The 16,271-nt window shown below is 42.0% G+C and overlaps 1 protein-coding gene across 2 annotated transcripts in view; it reads left to right on the top strand.

Moving 5' to 3' along the window:
• The window catches only part of plxna1b (plexin A1b), a 190,557-nt gene that overhangs the window by 17,380 nt on the left and 156,906 nt on the right, over nucleotides 1-16,271 (top strand). For both annotated transcript variants that reach the window (XM_046870381.1, XM_046870466.1), the window contains exon 2: nucleotides 13,171-14,511. In XM_046870381.1, the coding sequence (XP_046726337.1) occupies nucleotides 13,357-14,511 (1,155 nt within the window). In that variant the 5' untranslated portion in view covers nucleotides 13,171-13,356. The remainder of the gene's footprint in view (nucleotides 1-13,170; nucleotides 14,512-16,271) is intronic.

The raw sequence follows: 16,271 nt of genomic DNA, 5'->3' as shown, positions 1-16,271 counted from the left end.
GTGGCTGGAGCTGTTACACCTGGAGCGAGTTCTATGATATAACCTGCAATGAAATGTAGTGTTCTGTACGCGTGTGCTTTGTCCTGGGGGTAACAACAGTTGGGCCTGTCTGTCATGGGCGAGTCACAAATTATAGCTTGTCACCTTTTCTGCACTTGTGTGTGTGTGTGTTTTGCAGGTGATTTTCTTCAGTGTTGGAATATGTCGTATGTTACATTGTTTGATGTCAAAAGGCTACATATACATACATTTACACAAAGCATACGAGTGGCCTGTCATTTATCACAAAGATGTCATGGTCAGCTTGTCGTGTGTGTGGATGTGTGTGTGGATGTGTGTGTGTGTGTGTGTGTGTGTGTGTGTGTGTGTGTGTGTGTGTGTGTGTGTGTGTGTGTGTGTGTGTGTGTGTGAGAGAGAGAGAGAGAGAGAGAGAGAGGGTAACAAGTTCTTTTATTGGCTACTAAAGAGCTGATAGCCAGAATAAGTCACCCCTTACTCACTAATCAGGACTGTACAGCGCATACTGCTCGGGGAGATGTAAGGTGCCAAAACACACATTCACTTGTTACCTCTTGTCCTTTAAAGGCCACACGGCATTCCTGTTTATTTGTAGTAGAAATGGACTTCCCCTACATGTGGATCGGCTGTGGTAGGTGTGTGAGAGGCTAGTGTTTCTGCTTTTGATTTTGTCATATTTTTATGTTGATTATTAAGCCAAAAGTAGTCTCGGGTCTGTTCGTGATTTTTCCGTAAATTTGGTTTGAATGTTTGGTCTTGAACAAGCCTTTATTTCTCTATTCATTTATATGCTTTTATAATGGATGATGAAAGCTTTTAACTTCGTTGGTATCGTTTTTAAGCTAAAATTTTTCTTTTTGACAAGACAAAAATACAGTATTTTACTTGCACAGGGTTTCAACGAAATGAGAGGATATTCCTCGCTGCGGAAGTATGTGCTAAGTTCAGCGTTCTCCTCGACATACAGCGACGTCGGGTTGCAATTTTCTGACCCGCAATTATGGTCATAGCAGATGGGTTCAAGACGAGGTCGCGGACAACCCTGGCACGTCCCTTTAATAAGCTGCTGATTAAATACAAAGCCAGTGTAGAGGAAATGGAGAAGAATGTATTGCCGGTTTAATTCGAGGAAAAGTGAACAGGAACGGGTGACTGTTACAGAAAAGTACATGGCACATTACATTATATTACTTAGTCCTTAACACAGGCGTAAACTGGTTTCTGTGATATGTTTAAATAGGTTTATGGCTCTTAATAATAGTATGAAATGTAGTTGGGGTGCAGGCTGCTGTTTGAACGGCAAATGAACACTGCTTGAAACGATGGAGAAAATGATTTGGGTTTGTTACCCAAGGACATCATGATCTGCCTCACTAAACCAGTCACTGTGTGTATAGCGTAAAAGTTCCTTCAGTTCTGCAAAACAGAAGCGCTCTCTCTCTCTCTCTCTCTCTCTCTCTCTCTCTCTCTCTCTCTCTCTCTCTGACACACAGAATCTACAAAAGACAAAAATCTGCAATTCAATTAAGAGATTAATTTGTGTTTAAGATGCAAATGTACCCTTTCTAATAATGAGAATGCTAAGGAGTGAAAGAGGGCATATTTGGGGTGTTAGTGCACTTATTCATTATCTGAGTCTCGCTTTGTCAACACACACACACAGGAAATGAAATTATTTGTCTGTAAAGGTCAGGAGGGAAGTTTTAAGATTGGCGCAGAAGAATCATGGAAATTCCTTCTTCCGCTTGATTTGACCCCCCCCACCACACACACACACACACACACACACACACACACACACACACACACACACACACACACACACACACTCTTGCTTGTCTGTCTCCTGTTTGGTACCTCTGTCTCACCTCAACATTTTTTTGAGCGATTCTAATGAAGAATACTGAATGGAAGTCTGTGAAGGTGTGCAGCAGGTTGCATACCTTTTTGTCTTTATTCTTCAAATAGCTCTTCACACTTAAACACATCTGTCATGTACCACAAGAGAATAAATTGTACACTTTTTTCTCTCTCTTAATATTTCAGTTTTTATGAATCGAGCTTGCAGCAGTCTGTACTCGGGTGTGTGTAATGAGCAGACTGGTTAGAGTTTGTGTGCTGCTGCAGCTTATTAAAAGCAGGAGCTGGAGTTTATAGTGTTCATGTTTTCATTTTTGCTCTTTCAACCAGCCTGCATCAGCACACACATACACACTGCTGAACCTGCTTCACAACAATCAGTGTTAGCAAACGGTCCCAGCAGCTGGCTCCATTTGTTCTCCCCGAACTCCAGAAAGGAGCACAGCACTGGTTTAGATAATGCACATGCTGCACACTGCAAAATCGACCATTTACTGTGTTTGAGTCGCAAATCGTATCGTACATTCCAACTAAATGGGCACTTCAATTGTGCTGTAGTCATATGGTGTTAAAAAAGACCACTTTGGTGAACCTGTTGCGTGTGTTGCAGTGAAAATTGTATGTTCAAAATACTTTGATATTGAAGGGACCTCTTTAGTAATACTAGTTAAAATCTATTAGTGGCTTATGGGTGAGTGTCGTAGCAGGAAGTGTACTGGCTGCCAGTGAGCATGTCTCATCTCACGAGTATGACTGAGAAGTACAGTGTATGTTTGTTTACTTTCCATCTCTGAACAGATTCGATTGCGATCTGACGGTTGCGCGAATCTTTTAACAATGCTATCAAACCGGATATCGGGCACAGAGCAACAACTAGAGAAAAGCATCGCCTGCCATCTTGTATGTTTTTTATATCGTGCATGTTGACTTAAGTCACACGATTAAAAAATCTCTATTTTCTCAGTCCACCTTGGGAGAATGTAAAAAAAAAAAAAAAAAAAAAGCAAAATAAAAAACGGTGTCTCGGTGTATGGCGAAAAGGGAAAGAGAAAAAGATGTGTTTTCAGATGTATTCGGGTTTATTTAGTTCTGGTTTTAGTAACGGGACGCGAGAGGAGTTCCTGGTGCAATAAATGCTTTAATCGAGCAGCTGCAAAGTCAGGTAATACATCAAGCCAGATGAAACATGATTAAACACGGGATTAGTCTCTGTCAAGAACATTGCAATGTTTTTTTGACTGCCTGAAGCCCTAGCACTGCTCTTTCACCACACCACAGGAGATTAGAGAATCAGCACAACACACCCTGACACTGAAGTTGAATGCTTTGTGGTGAGATGAACCTGGGAACATTTTAGTGATGAGCTTTTGCAACACTTCAGTTTTGTTTGTGTGTACATGTTTGGGTTTAGCAGCTGGCACCTGAGCTAGCATTTATTAGCAGTTTAGTATTGTAACAAACTATATGTAGATAATGTAACGGTGGACTGACAAAAAAAAAATTTTCAGAAATGGAAAAAAGTGTAGAGGGGTGTGTGTGTGTGTGTGTGTTGGGTCATTTGCTTAAGTACACTAAAATAGACATAATGGACACAATTGACACTGATGCTGAATGGGTATGTGGATTAGCTTATTTAAATATTTTGTTAGTCTTCCCCCTCTTTATCTATCTCTCTCTTTATCTCACCCCCCTCGCCCTGCATTCTTATCCATCTTCATTCCCAGTAGTGTTCAATCACTCCCTCTTTCTTTATCTCTCAGCTCATGTTTCTTTCGCTCTTTTTTCCTCTTAAATTTTTTTCTTCCTCTCTCACTTCCTCCCTCGCCACCCACCCCTTCTGCTAGCCAATAAAGAAAGACCCTTTCAGTTAGTAGGCCTTTGCACAGTCAACAGCCCCTGCATCCTTTTTCTCTGTCTGTCTGTCTCTCTATCTCTCTCTCTTTTGCTTGTGCTCACTGTGTATGAAATGCTTTGCTGCACATGTATGTGTTTACCCACCGATCGTCCTCAGGAAACTCTGAGAAGAATGTGCTTTTTTGTGTCTCTGTGCGAGTGTGCGTACAGACAGGCCACTCCTTTATTCGTCTTCTGTCCGTTCCTCCATTCCTCTTCTTTCGTTCAGGCCGACCCACTGAGCAGCAGCCTACAGTGAACGGCGTGGCAGTTACGGAAGTGAAGACCACAGCTCAGCGACTTCTGGCTAGCTGAGACTGATTGATTGGGGCTCAGCGGGACTGTTCAGGATGATTGAGGTTGTTTTTTTTTATTGGAGGCCCTGCACCAGCTCTGTGCTGTGTTTCAATGGGAGTGGAGAGGCAGAGGTGGAGAGGTGGTGGAGATGAACCGCAGAATGCAAATGATGCATGAATGTGTGTGTGTTTTGTTTTTAATACTGTCACCACACCATGCAGAAAATGTAAATCTCTTATCAAAGAATAATCTGGACAGTGGTACAGGTGTCTAGATGAAGTCATTTTGTGTGTGTGTGTGTGTGTGTGTGTGTGTGTGTGTGTGTGTGTGTGTGTGTGTGTGTGTGTGTGTGTGTGTGTGTGTGTGTGTGTGTGAGAGAGAGAGAGAGAGAGAGAGAGAGAGAAGGTTCTATAGATTGACCAAATTGACAGGAGAGGCAGTAGAGCAGTGATAACAGAGTAAATGCTAGGGTCACCCCTAAGATTGATTTTTAGAAGGTGTCTGTATCTCTCTTACTCAGTCTCAAGCTCTGTGTGCCTCTCTTCTCTTTGTCCATCTCTGTCTTTCTCTCTCACTGTAATGTTGAATTCCTCTTTTTCTTAAATTCACAGATTTTAGATATGTCTGTCACTCTCCCTTTTTTCCCCAAACACACTCAATTTGGCTTCTCAAACTAAAATTCAAAATTTTCTCTCACTCTTTCTGCCTCTCTGCCACATACACAAACACATGGTATGAGTTTACTGTAATAAAAGTCGTGTGTGTGTGGGGTGGGCTGCGGTTTGCAGATCTGCATCCTAGCAGCAGAGTTCACATCACATTCCTCATTTGTTTCCTACTCTGTGACGTTCGTGTCCTCGCTCCCCTCGGGGCCCTGTGTCTCTTCTGCACCGCGCGTCCATAAAGAGCAGCTTCTAGAGCACAGACGAAAGCTGCTTTGTTTTCACGAGCAATGAATGAAAGCCTTGAGCGTGATGCACATGATATCTGGGTGAGATAATGATATTACATAGATTTAGAAGAGCTGGGATGAATAGTGCACTCCTTATGCTCCAGCTTTTCTGTCTGAAAGAAAGAAAGAAAGAAAGAAAGAAAGAAAGAAAGAAAGAAAGAAAGAAAGAAAGAAATGCCAAGCAGCATTGCATAGGCATGTTCATCTAACATGAATCCATACAAAGACAATGACAAAACAATTTGAGAAAGACAATGAGTGGTCTGTTGCTGCGTGCTGTTTATGCATACATGTACACATGCGTGGGTGGGCGCGTGTATACAGCGGTTTTTTTGGGGCACACACACAAAGTATGCATGTCGTAATTGCGCACAAGTTTTCAAATGTAGCATAATTTAGTCGAACCAGTCATGCGCTCATTTTCTCGTTGTGCATTTTTCTACATATTCGAGGCAGGAAATGTTCCTCTGGAGTGCCTCGAGTGAGTGTGGAGGAGTGGAGGCTCTCTACAGACGGCAAAGGGAGGGGAGATAAAAGGGAGGCGCACCTGTTTGTTTCCTAATTACCTCCCAATCTACCTCCCCTATTCACCGCCTCGGTCTCTTCCCATGGACCCCATGTACTCAGTGTGCACACTTAAAAAACCATTACATCGCTGCTTGTGCGATATGTACTGTAGTGGCACAAGTTTATTACCTGGTACACTGGAGGAGTAAAAGTTCTGCTGTGCTGCAGAGTCTCTTGTTTCAGTTGGCCAAAAAAGTGACAGGGTGACAAAGACTGTATTTCTCATGCTGCTGTAACAAACTTCTTCTCACAGGATCAATAAACAATGAAATTGAAAGCCAATTTTACCAATTCTATAAAAAAAAAAAACACTAAATATGAAATAAAATATGTAACTCATGACCGATAGCTATGGTAATATAATAGCTAGCTTTAATGACTAATTTGATATGATGGGTAGCATTACTAGATAATCCAATGTAATAGCGAGTGTAATGCAATAGCTAGAGCAGTTTTATGGCTAGTAAAATATAGCAGCCAGCTCAATATAATGGCTAGTACAATATAATCTCCAGCTCGATATAATCGCTAGAATGGCTAGTACAATGTAATGGCTAGCACAATATAGCAGCCAACTTGGTATAATAGCTGGTGCTGATGACTAATGTAGTATAATATAATAGCATACAGTAACTAGTTAAGTAATCTAGCGGAAGTAACAAATCATCCATTTCTAACAAGGTTCTGTATGTAGCGTGTTGCATTAGCTTAATTACATTTCTGTGAAAGAAAATGTACTGCTTGCACATGGCACTTTCCTCTGAATGGCTCAAGAATAAGAAAAGTCATTTCAAATCTTCTCTCACATCCACTCAGTAACTGCACTATACATCAGGTTTAATAGGTTCAATTTAGCATCCAGTCAAGTTCTTCAGTGTATAACGAAAATCTAGCTGGAATCATGCCAGTGTGTCATTAAAGTCTTTTAGCTATAGCTACATTCCTTTGCCACCAGACTGCAGTGTGGAACATGAGGATGAGGGCTATTTAGGAAAGTGTTTTTCAGTATACCAGAGAAAGTGACATCTCCTTTTTTCCTTCCTTAGAAGGAACTTGCTGAAGGAGTTTCAACATTAGCTCCAAATGGAAATTATTCCAAGTTTGACTAGCGTTGATTTTAGTAGCTAGCATAGTTCTGTAGGTAGCAGATCAAATTCTAGCTATTGGTACATGGATTGTTTTCAGGGGAAAAAAATCTTGTTGCTTGAAATCAGCTTTAGATAAGTAGTAGATACTTTTCATGTGAATGAAACCATGACTGCATTTTTTTTTTTTTTTTGGTCAGTTGAAATAAGATTTGGCTTCTGCCTTCAGTCGAGTTAGATTTCGAAACGTTATTTATATTTTTCACTTGAGAATCGTTTTTCAGGGAGTAGTCCACCCCCCCATGACGACTTTGACAAAAGCAAGCAAAAGAAATTTTGGCCCAGTGCCTCAGCATAGCTGCAAGTTCCTTTTTTTCTAATGTTTGTTTGTCTCAAGCATCTGTGTTACCGACTTTTCGCCCCCCCTTCCCCTGCTGTTCACCTGCCTATTGTTTGATATGAAACACACCTCACATCCTCAGAGACTGATCAAAATGCCTGTACTGCTCTAGTGACCGCTGCAGAATGTATTGTTCGACTTTTGTACGCGCGCGTTGTAAGACATGCCGCGTGTCACGGTGTAATCCAGTTTACGGCCACAAACACAAGTGCTGCTACACAAGTGTGTGTGTGAAGGGTTGATGATGTGGAGTCACACGGAATAAAAGCTCAGTGCATCTGTTTGAGGGTATTTAGGGCAGCTGTCTTCTCAGCCTAGACTTACTCTCTTTCTCTAGCTCTCGCGCTCTCTCTCTCACTCACACACACACACAGACACACATGCACACACTCGTGCACAGAGTGCTCATGCTGGAAGCCATGCAGCAGTTGTGCCCTGGTGAATTCTCTGTGTGTGACGGATGAGGACGGCATTCGGGGAGCTTACAGCATATCGGGTGTGTGTGTTGCGTACTGCCCTACACTCGTTTAGTGTAATTGCAGGCGTGGTGAGCTGTGTAATGACCGTCTCATTGCTGACCAGCTCCTTTCTGCACTTTTTTTACTTTTGTATACTTCTGTTGAGTCGAGATGTTGCGAATCTTATCAGGCTGCTGAAATACTGCTTAGGTTCAGGTTCTTGTTAACTGTGTGTGGTGAGTTTGGTGTGTGTGTGCATACATAGGGTGTTTATCTGTTTGTCTATAGGGTTTATACTATTTTGAATTGGAATGCATATGTTAAAATTAACAATTGTGTGTATGCATGAAAAATATGTTGGTTATCTATAGAGCTGTGTGTAAGTAAAGCATTTGTTGTTAGTGTGTGTGTGTGTGTGTGTGTGTTTGAGCAGTATTCCCTTGCTCTCCCGCTCTCTCTCTCCAGCGCCGCTCTCTCTGAAGCGAGTGCTGTAATTGATATGCCACAAGCAATAAATCAGCAGCCGGCCGTGCCACCACACCCCATTATCTAAGGAGACAGGTTTAGCGGCCTGTCCAGGGGCTCCGTCTGGGTATATGAGGAGTTTTTCTGTGTGTTCGCGTGCGCGTGTGCGCGTACTGAGAGGGGTGTTTCAAGTACCTGTGAGAGTACCTGGATGGGGATCCAGGGTGACATCCTTAGGGTCAAACAAATGGAGAAGGGAAAGGAGGCGAAATAAAATCATTCCCTGCCAAATTTCCTTTCTCGGTCCTTCCGTCCCGCAATTTCTGCCCTTGCCATCTATTATCTATCTTCTTTTCATCAGCCACCGTCCCCCTCGCGCACACAGTGTGCACGTGTGCGCTTTTTTCGTATAAAAATTGATTCGTGTTTTTTGACTCTCATTCTAGACTTGCAAATAAAAAAACTTGTGCTTAAAAAAAAAAAAAGGAGGAAGGAAATTGAAAATTTGGCGAGTCAGATGGAGCAAGAATGCTTTTATGGAAATTGGAGAAGGAGATTTTATGTATATATATGTGTGTGTGTGTGTGTGTGTCTTGAGAAGACAATTGTCCATTTTCCCAGGTGTCAGTCATTCTCCAGGCACTGTAGCCTAGCCCAGGTTTGATAACTACCCTGAATCCGTTTCTCTCTGCACACCATTGTGCACTAACTCGGCTCGCTATAAATGCTTGTGTGTGTTGGGCTGAAGCGCTGATAGCATTTCGCCCATTACTGTGCCAGATAACAACGTGAGTGCACAGATGCAATTTGTTGTGAAATTTACGGTCGGCTACATCAAGACTGATCCTCTCAAATGAAGAGAAATGAGTGTTGAGACAATCTCCTACAGGTTTCTGCCTCTCCCCATTTTCTCGTTCTCTCACTCGTGCTTATACACACATCCGCACAGTCACGTTCAGTGCGCAAATGGCATGCCTAAATGAGCTTTGCTGTCTGTGCTCTACTGTTGTTTTTAAATTGACATCTGTTCTCAGTGCCTGATGTGATTTGTACAGTTGAGAGCAAAATTAGTGTTATTTTTTGTTTTCTTTTCCCCTCCTTTTCCTGGCAAGCCTGTGGGTTCATTGTGGTTTTGCTTCCTTCTGTCAAGAATGTATTTACCGATCTTCAATCGATTTGGATAACATGTTGTGCAGTGAGACATTAGAAAGTGCTTAAACGGGTTCTTTTCGTGTATCGGAAAAGACAGAAAAAACATTGGCACTTGCTGATTAAGGAGTTTTCAGAGGAGATTTGGTAGACTGGTTCAAGCTGACTGGAAGGATGTTTTTTAAAAATAATTTATTTATTTATTTTTATACTCTTTACAACAGTGGTGAGCAGAAAAGCATCTCGGAAGGCACGTCAAATACTTGAGGTGGCTCGACTACAAAACCAGAAGTGTTTAAACTAAATGAGTATAATGTTGAGACTACAGTGTTCACAGGTTCACTATATCAGGACTGTTGAAGGACATATTACAAAAACAGCCTTCTACCACCTTATAAATATTGCTACACTTAGTGACACGTTGTCTATATCTGATGCAGAGAAGCTCGTCCATACATTCATGAACTCCAGACTGCACTATTGTAATGTATCTTTATAGTGAGTCCTACAAATAACACACATCACATCATAACCTTGTGCTCCAGTACATCTGATCACATGCACATTATCAACTTGTGCTTGTTAATATCATGAACAGCTACGCTAAATCCTCTCCACTGAGGCATCCCGAAGTTGCGCCAGCTCCAGTCACGTCCCACCTCATGAAGATTGTGGACCCCGCAAACATACCGAACCATCTAGAGACGTACCAGCGCCATTTGGATCCCACTTCATGTGGAGTTTGGACATTGGACCTCTTTGAGTGTTTAAAGGTTCTGACATGGAGAAGCTGGTGTTGGATTTGTGATGATCTTAAATGTTGAGCCATTTTATGAGTTGCTCAGTAGCTCCTGGTTCCATAAAATCAAATGACTATAAGACTGTAGAAAGAACATTACTCATAATCTTACATTCCAGTGCTCATGTAAGTTCTCACTCTCCAGTGTTCTGTATTGTTTAAAGACTATAATCACACTCTTGATATCACCCAAATGAGGATGGGTTCTTTTGAGTCTGGTTCCTCTCAAGGTTTCTTCCTCATAACATCTAAGGGAGTTTTTCCTTGTCACAGTCACCATGGCTGCTCATCAGGGATAAATACACACCGTTCACTGTAATTCTTAAATTCTGGAAAGCTGCTTTGTGACAGTGTCCATTGTGAAAAGCGCTACAGAAATAAACTTGACTTGACTTAAAGATTGGGAAAATAGCAGGCGGTGCTAAAGGGTGGACTTTTTTAGTTAAGTGGCTGTCAGATTTGACATTCAGCAAGACTACAAGCAAGACTACATGGGCGGAGACACTGCAAAACAGTCAGCATCTTTTTCGATTTTTTTTTTTATAATTGTGTGGAGACACCACTCTATCAGCGTTTCCTCCATCTTGGATTTTCTTGAAGTTATGCCGGGGCAATCGGTTACATGATATAGGTTTGCTGGTCAGATTTTATCTTTCATCATATATAATTTTTTTTATTTTTATATTTTTGCATTTTCCAGTATTCACATGCATGTCAATAGAAGTCAGCCCCCTTACATTCCATTCCATGACCACCCCTTTCAAAAAACCCATACTGCTAATCTGAACCAGTCTGGCCTTTCTCCTTTGTTCTTTCAGCGTGGTGCATTCATCTGCAGAACTTCTGCTTCATAGACGTTTTTTGTGTTTTGCCCCACTTTATTTGATTTTTAAAAATAATCACACATGCCCATTTGGCAGAAACGCCAGTAACATGGTCAATGCCAGTGAGATTTTATTTTTCGATGTGAACTGAAACTTTGTGACCATAGATGATTTTCTGCATTGTGCTGATTTAGATGACTGCATGACTGATCAGAGATGTTTAATATAATAATGAATTGGCCTCTGTGTGTATATATATAACATTAAATAACTTTCTTTGGTATAATGGTACATCAAGTAGTTTTTATTCACATAAATCACATATTCCTGGCCACACGGTAATGGAACACACTCGCATGTTGCCCTTTGTGGCTTTTTTTCCTGCTGGCTGCCGTGCCTCATTATGAGCTTGTATCTTCCTCTAATACACTATTGTATTGCACTCTAATGGCCTGGTGTTTTCTGTGCATTTTCACCAAGAGAAAAGCAATCACTCGCTTTCTCTTCCTCTCTTCTCTTTTTTTGCCGGAGCTGTGTGGAGTGACGCCACTTCCCCTCCTCTCGTCCTTGGGGATGATAGACAGATAAGAAGGCCCTCAATCAGCCGCTGAAGGAAAAGAGGCCGCGGAGATAAGGAACAGGCAAAGAAAAGAAGTGCGAGAAAGAAAAACATTCCTAACTTCTCTTGGCTTTCTTTCTCCTGGTCAGATACGTCTTATCTCTTCAGCTTCTCTTGGCTCAAACCCCTGTACTCCAGTTTGAATTTTGGATGGTTTTTTTCCCCTTGCATTCATTCGAGAGCAGCCATCAAATCATTGTATTTTCATAACGGTGGTATCTGGAGCTTCAATGATAGATCACTCTGCCACCCACATTCTAAAAACAATCCCTGTGTTCCCAAATATTGAATCTTGATCGCCTGCTGGACTGTTTCTCAGTAAAAAAGATTAAATACACTCTGGAAAATGTCCAGGTTTTTTTTTTGCCCAGAGATCTAATGAGACTGCATTGACCCTCTCACCCTGAAAAGTCTCGCCTCACTAGCATGGATATTGAATATGATGGAGGATATGAGGCATGACATTTAGCTACACGTGAAAATACAGACTGAATCTAATGGATCATTTATACACTTTGACATGCAAAATGATTAGTCTCTGTGGCCTAGATGAATCAAACCAATTCTCAACTAAAATGGTTTAAAAATAATGTAAAGTGGAGTGTTCTTCTGTAGCGAAGCCCCTCTTTTGAGCTCTGTGATTTTGCTAATAATGTTTTACAAGTGAACAAATCATACATTTTATCGTTAGCCCAGCAGGCAGGAAAACCTGTAGAGAAATGAATTGGTTTCTGAGCGTTTTTCTTTTTTTGACACGTTTTTTAACATTGCACATGGTGTTTGCATCTTCAGCGGTAAGTCGGAAAGTTGTTTCCAAAAAAGAAAAATCTTCTTTTGTAAACCAGCAGCACAATATCGAGATCCAGCACACCTCTGTGTCGTACATGCAATGTAGAAACACAATATACCATGCAGTTCTACAAAAATAAAACGCCTCTTTCGGTGTCATTTGTTAGTCCGAAAACCTTACGGTCTTGAAAACCATCCATAAATGCTGAGAAAATGTGTATTAAAAAAAAAAATAGCATCAGCTCATGATGAAGACTTTGTTACTATGGAAACAATGAGTCATTAATATTAACTTTTTGTTCCCATTCCAGTTTGAAATATTACCTGATCTGAGAATATACCGCTCGTTTTTTAATGGTGGCAAAAGGTGAATTGGTTGCTACAGATTGCAATGCAATGCTGGATGTATTTGGGACCATGATTATAGTATTAATCGTCTGAATAGTCAGATCATGGTGTCTAGGGGATGATTTATCATAATCATTGTTATTGACCAATGGAAGATGATGTGAAGGAGTTCTGAAGAAGTTTTGGAGTAAGCTTCCATATCTTTTGAAAAGGGTTTATTTCCTGATACAGCAAAGTGTGTGTGTGTGTGTGTGTGTGTGTGTGTGTGTGTGTGTGTGTGTAAGCCAGGCAGAAAGCGAGAATACTTAATCTGCAAAAAGCTCCTCTCAGACACATTGTGATAATGGATGTGTTATGAATTCATTGAAGAGAGCACCATAGTGCGTCTGCCGTGGTATCCGATGATGAGTTTATGTACAGTGCGTCTCCTAATCCATCTTGAACGTGCTCACCATCCGTCTTAGTAATTAAATGTTGTCAAGGTTTCGCCCCCTCGGACCACATTTGTTTGAACCATTTATTTAGCACGGATGATGTCGTTGCTTCTCTCTGCTTCTTGCCCTTCTCGTGTGATGAATAATCAATAGGAAATGTTCCATTTGTACTCATGTGCTGTTTTTTTCCCCCTCCCCTGTCTTCTCTTTTAGGTTTCGTGGATGGAGAATTGTTACATGTGATGCACTAAATGACCGTTTGGAGAAGAGGAGGAAAAACAGCATTGGATCAATAAAAGCTGCGCACTTTGGATATATTTATATTTATTAAACGTGAAGCGGTAGTCTATTGGAGACTGACACAGAGTCCAATCAAGCCCCGTGTGGAATAGAGGTGAAATGTGGTCTCAGCCAGGGGCACATTGTGCCCTCATTATGCTGCTTACCCTCTCCTTTGTGTGTTTACCTAGTGGAAAAGCCACAGAGCCCTTCCAAACTTTCTCCCCATCAGAATGGGGCTTGACGCACTTAGCCATTCATAATGCCACTGGTGAGGTGTATGTCGGTGCTGTTAACTGGATCTACAAGCTTTCGAGCAACCTGACCATGCTGCGGAATCACATGACTGGCCCAGTAGTGGACAACGAGAAGTGCTACCCTCCTCCAAGTGTCCAGTCCTGCCCCCATGAGCTGGCTCAAATTAACAATGTCAACAAACTGCTGCTGGTGGATTATGGTCAGAACCGACTCATTGCTTGTGGAAGTGCTTCTCAAGGTATTTGCCAGTTCTTGCGCCTGGACGACCTTTTCAAACTGGGTGAACCTCACCATCGCAAGGAGCACTATCTCTCCAGTGTGGCCGAGTCAGGGACCATGTCCGGGGTCATCATCTCTGAAGGTACTCTCAGCAAGCTCTTCATCGGAACTCCTATCGACGGCAAATCCGAATACTTCCCGACCCTTTCGAGCCGCAAGCTAATGGCCAACGAAGAGAACGCGGACATGTTCAGCTTTGTCTACCAGGATGAGTTTGTCTCCTCGCAGCTCAAGATCCCTTCAGACACACTGTCCAAGTTTCCGGCGTTTGACATCTACTACATCTACGGCTTCAGCAGCGAGCAGTTTGTGTACTACCTTACTCTGCAGCTGGACACCCAACTGACCTCACCAGACGCCAGCGGAGAGCAGTTCTTCACTTCCAAAATCGTCCGGCTTTGTGTTGACGACCCAAAGTTTTACTCCTATGTCGAGTTCCCGATCGGTTGTACCAAGGATGGGGTGGAATATCGCCTGATCCAGGATGCCTACCTGACCAAGCCAGGCAGACAGTTGGCTAACTCACTGGGGGTGTCTGAGAATGAGGACATCCTGTTCACAGTCTTTTCTCAGGGCCAGAAAAACCGGGCCAAGCCCCCGAAAGAGTCGGCATTGTGCCTCTTCACACTGCGACGCATTAAAGAAAAGATCAAAGAGCGGATCCAGTCCTGCTACAGAGGAGAAGGCAAATTGTCTCTGCCTTGGCTACTGAACAAGGAACTCGCATGCATCAACTCGGTAAGTCCACACTACGATGGGAAGATAAAAAAACAAAACAAAACACTGCAGGGGTATTACCATTGATTTGCATACAGAGATAAATAGATGCGTGGGTAGTCACTCTCCAAGGAACTGTCCTACATTAACATCCTGACATGAGCTCAGTATGCAGCTGTTCCGTAGACGGATCTATTTCTGACGCGTGCTGTTTTGACTGGATATAGCCTACTTAAAAAAAGAAAACTCGGTATAGTTAACAGCATGACTCAGGCCTGCATTGTTGATAATTAGGAGTCATGGTTTTAAGTTAGTTTTATTAACTGCTTAAAATGACTGTGTTGGGGCCTCATTATGCCGAGCTCGTAATAGTTTATTTTTAGTTCTTCCCCGAACAACCGGAAGATTCCACGCTTTACTTACGATAGCAAGAAGAGCAATTTCTTTTCCCTTTGTTGTTTACACCTGTTGAATTCTACAGGTCGTGCAGTGATTTTTCAAGAGCACTCGAGCTCGAATTAGGTGCCCTAGAGTGCCAATCACACAGGTGCATCGGTACATAATAAGGTAATATTCGTCCTATAGATGAAATCAGTTGAAGCGGAAAAAGAAAGGCTGAAGGATTTCATAGAGCGTCTTAATGAAGGTCTTTTATTTACTGTGGCAGGCACCCACACAGCGTAATGGACAAAACATTAATGTTCTCATAATAACGCTCAAGTTGAAGAACTTGTAGCAGTGACTTTTAAATGTTTTGCATAATTTTTTTGGATATTACCACAGTAGTTCCCTGGTGGTCTAGTGGTTAGGATGCGTCGCTCTCACTGCTGCGGCCCGGGTTTGATCCCCCGTCAGGGAACCGACCCCAGCCACTTTCAGTGCCGGTCCCAAGCCCGGATAAATGGGGAGGGTTGCGTTAGGAAGGGCATCCAGCGTAAAAAAACAGGTACCAAATCAAACGTGCGGACCCCTAATGGGCGAAGCCGAAAGAAAGTTTACTTGGATATTACCACAGTGATCTTGAAACCTCCATTCTGATTGGTTGCAAAAGGTGTTTAGCTTTCTGTAAGGAGTATTTAAATCAAGTTATTTTAACATTTTTTGATGCATATGCAAATCTGGGACAAAAAAGGATTGAAATGTACGTGCCGTTAGGGGAATTTTGTGGACCTTCTACAAGACCACGTTTTCTTAAGCACGGAATCTCCAGTGTCAGGACAGAACACTTAGTTTTCTAAGTAACACACCAGTGGTGTAGTTTGTTATTTAACCAATCAGTTAATTAATCATTCGAGTTGCAAGTAATAGAGAACTGTGGACGTTACGAGTGTTAATTTTCTATGTAAAGAGAACATGAAACATGTGTTTGGCGGTGCTAACCATAGCTAAAATTAGTTTTATTCTTTATTATTAAAAAACATGGTGTTGCTGCGGTGATGGAGAAATAAAACAATCACCAAGATGGTGTGAACAGCTTTCCACTTTACATCCGAACACTGTTTCTTTTATTTTTCTGTACTAGTACATTCGAGCAAAGTGTCTGGGGCCATGCATTTCAAATGGTTTTATTCCATAAACAGTTTTCACGCCTCATAAACACCGTGCATGCGTCACCAGTGAAAGACTTTTGTGTACCGCGCTGCTATTTTGTAGTGCCATTAATTTTGAAGAGATTTTGCAGTTAAGACCGCTCGTAGGATAAACCCGGGGCTGTAGGCTTTTGCTAGCGCATCTTGTCTTTCTCTCGGCTTTCATTATTCAGTCAGACACGAAACATCATT

Source organism: Silurus meridionalis, chromosome 1 (genome assembly GCF_014805685.1).
Source record: "Silurus meridionalis isolate SWU-2019-XX chromosome 1, ASM1480568v1, whole genome shotgun sequence".
Lineage (NCBI taxonomy): Eukaryota > Metazoa > Chordata > Actinopteri > Siluriformes > Siluridae > Silurus > Silurus meridionalis.
Note: the sequence above shows the minus strand (reverse complement) of the source record. Positions and strands in the feature narration are given on the sequence as shown.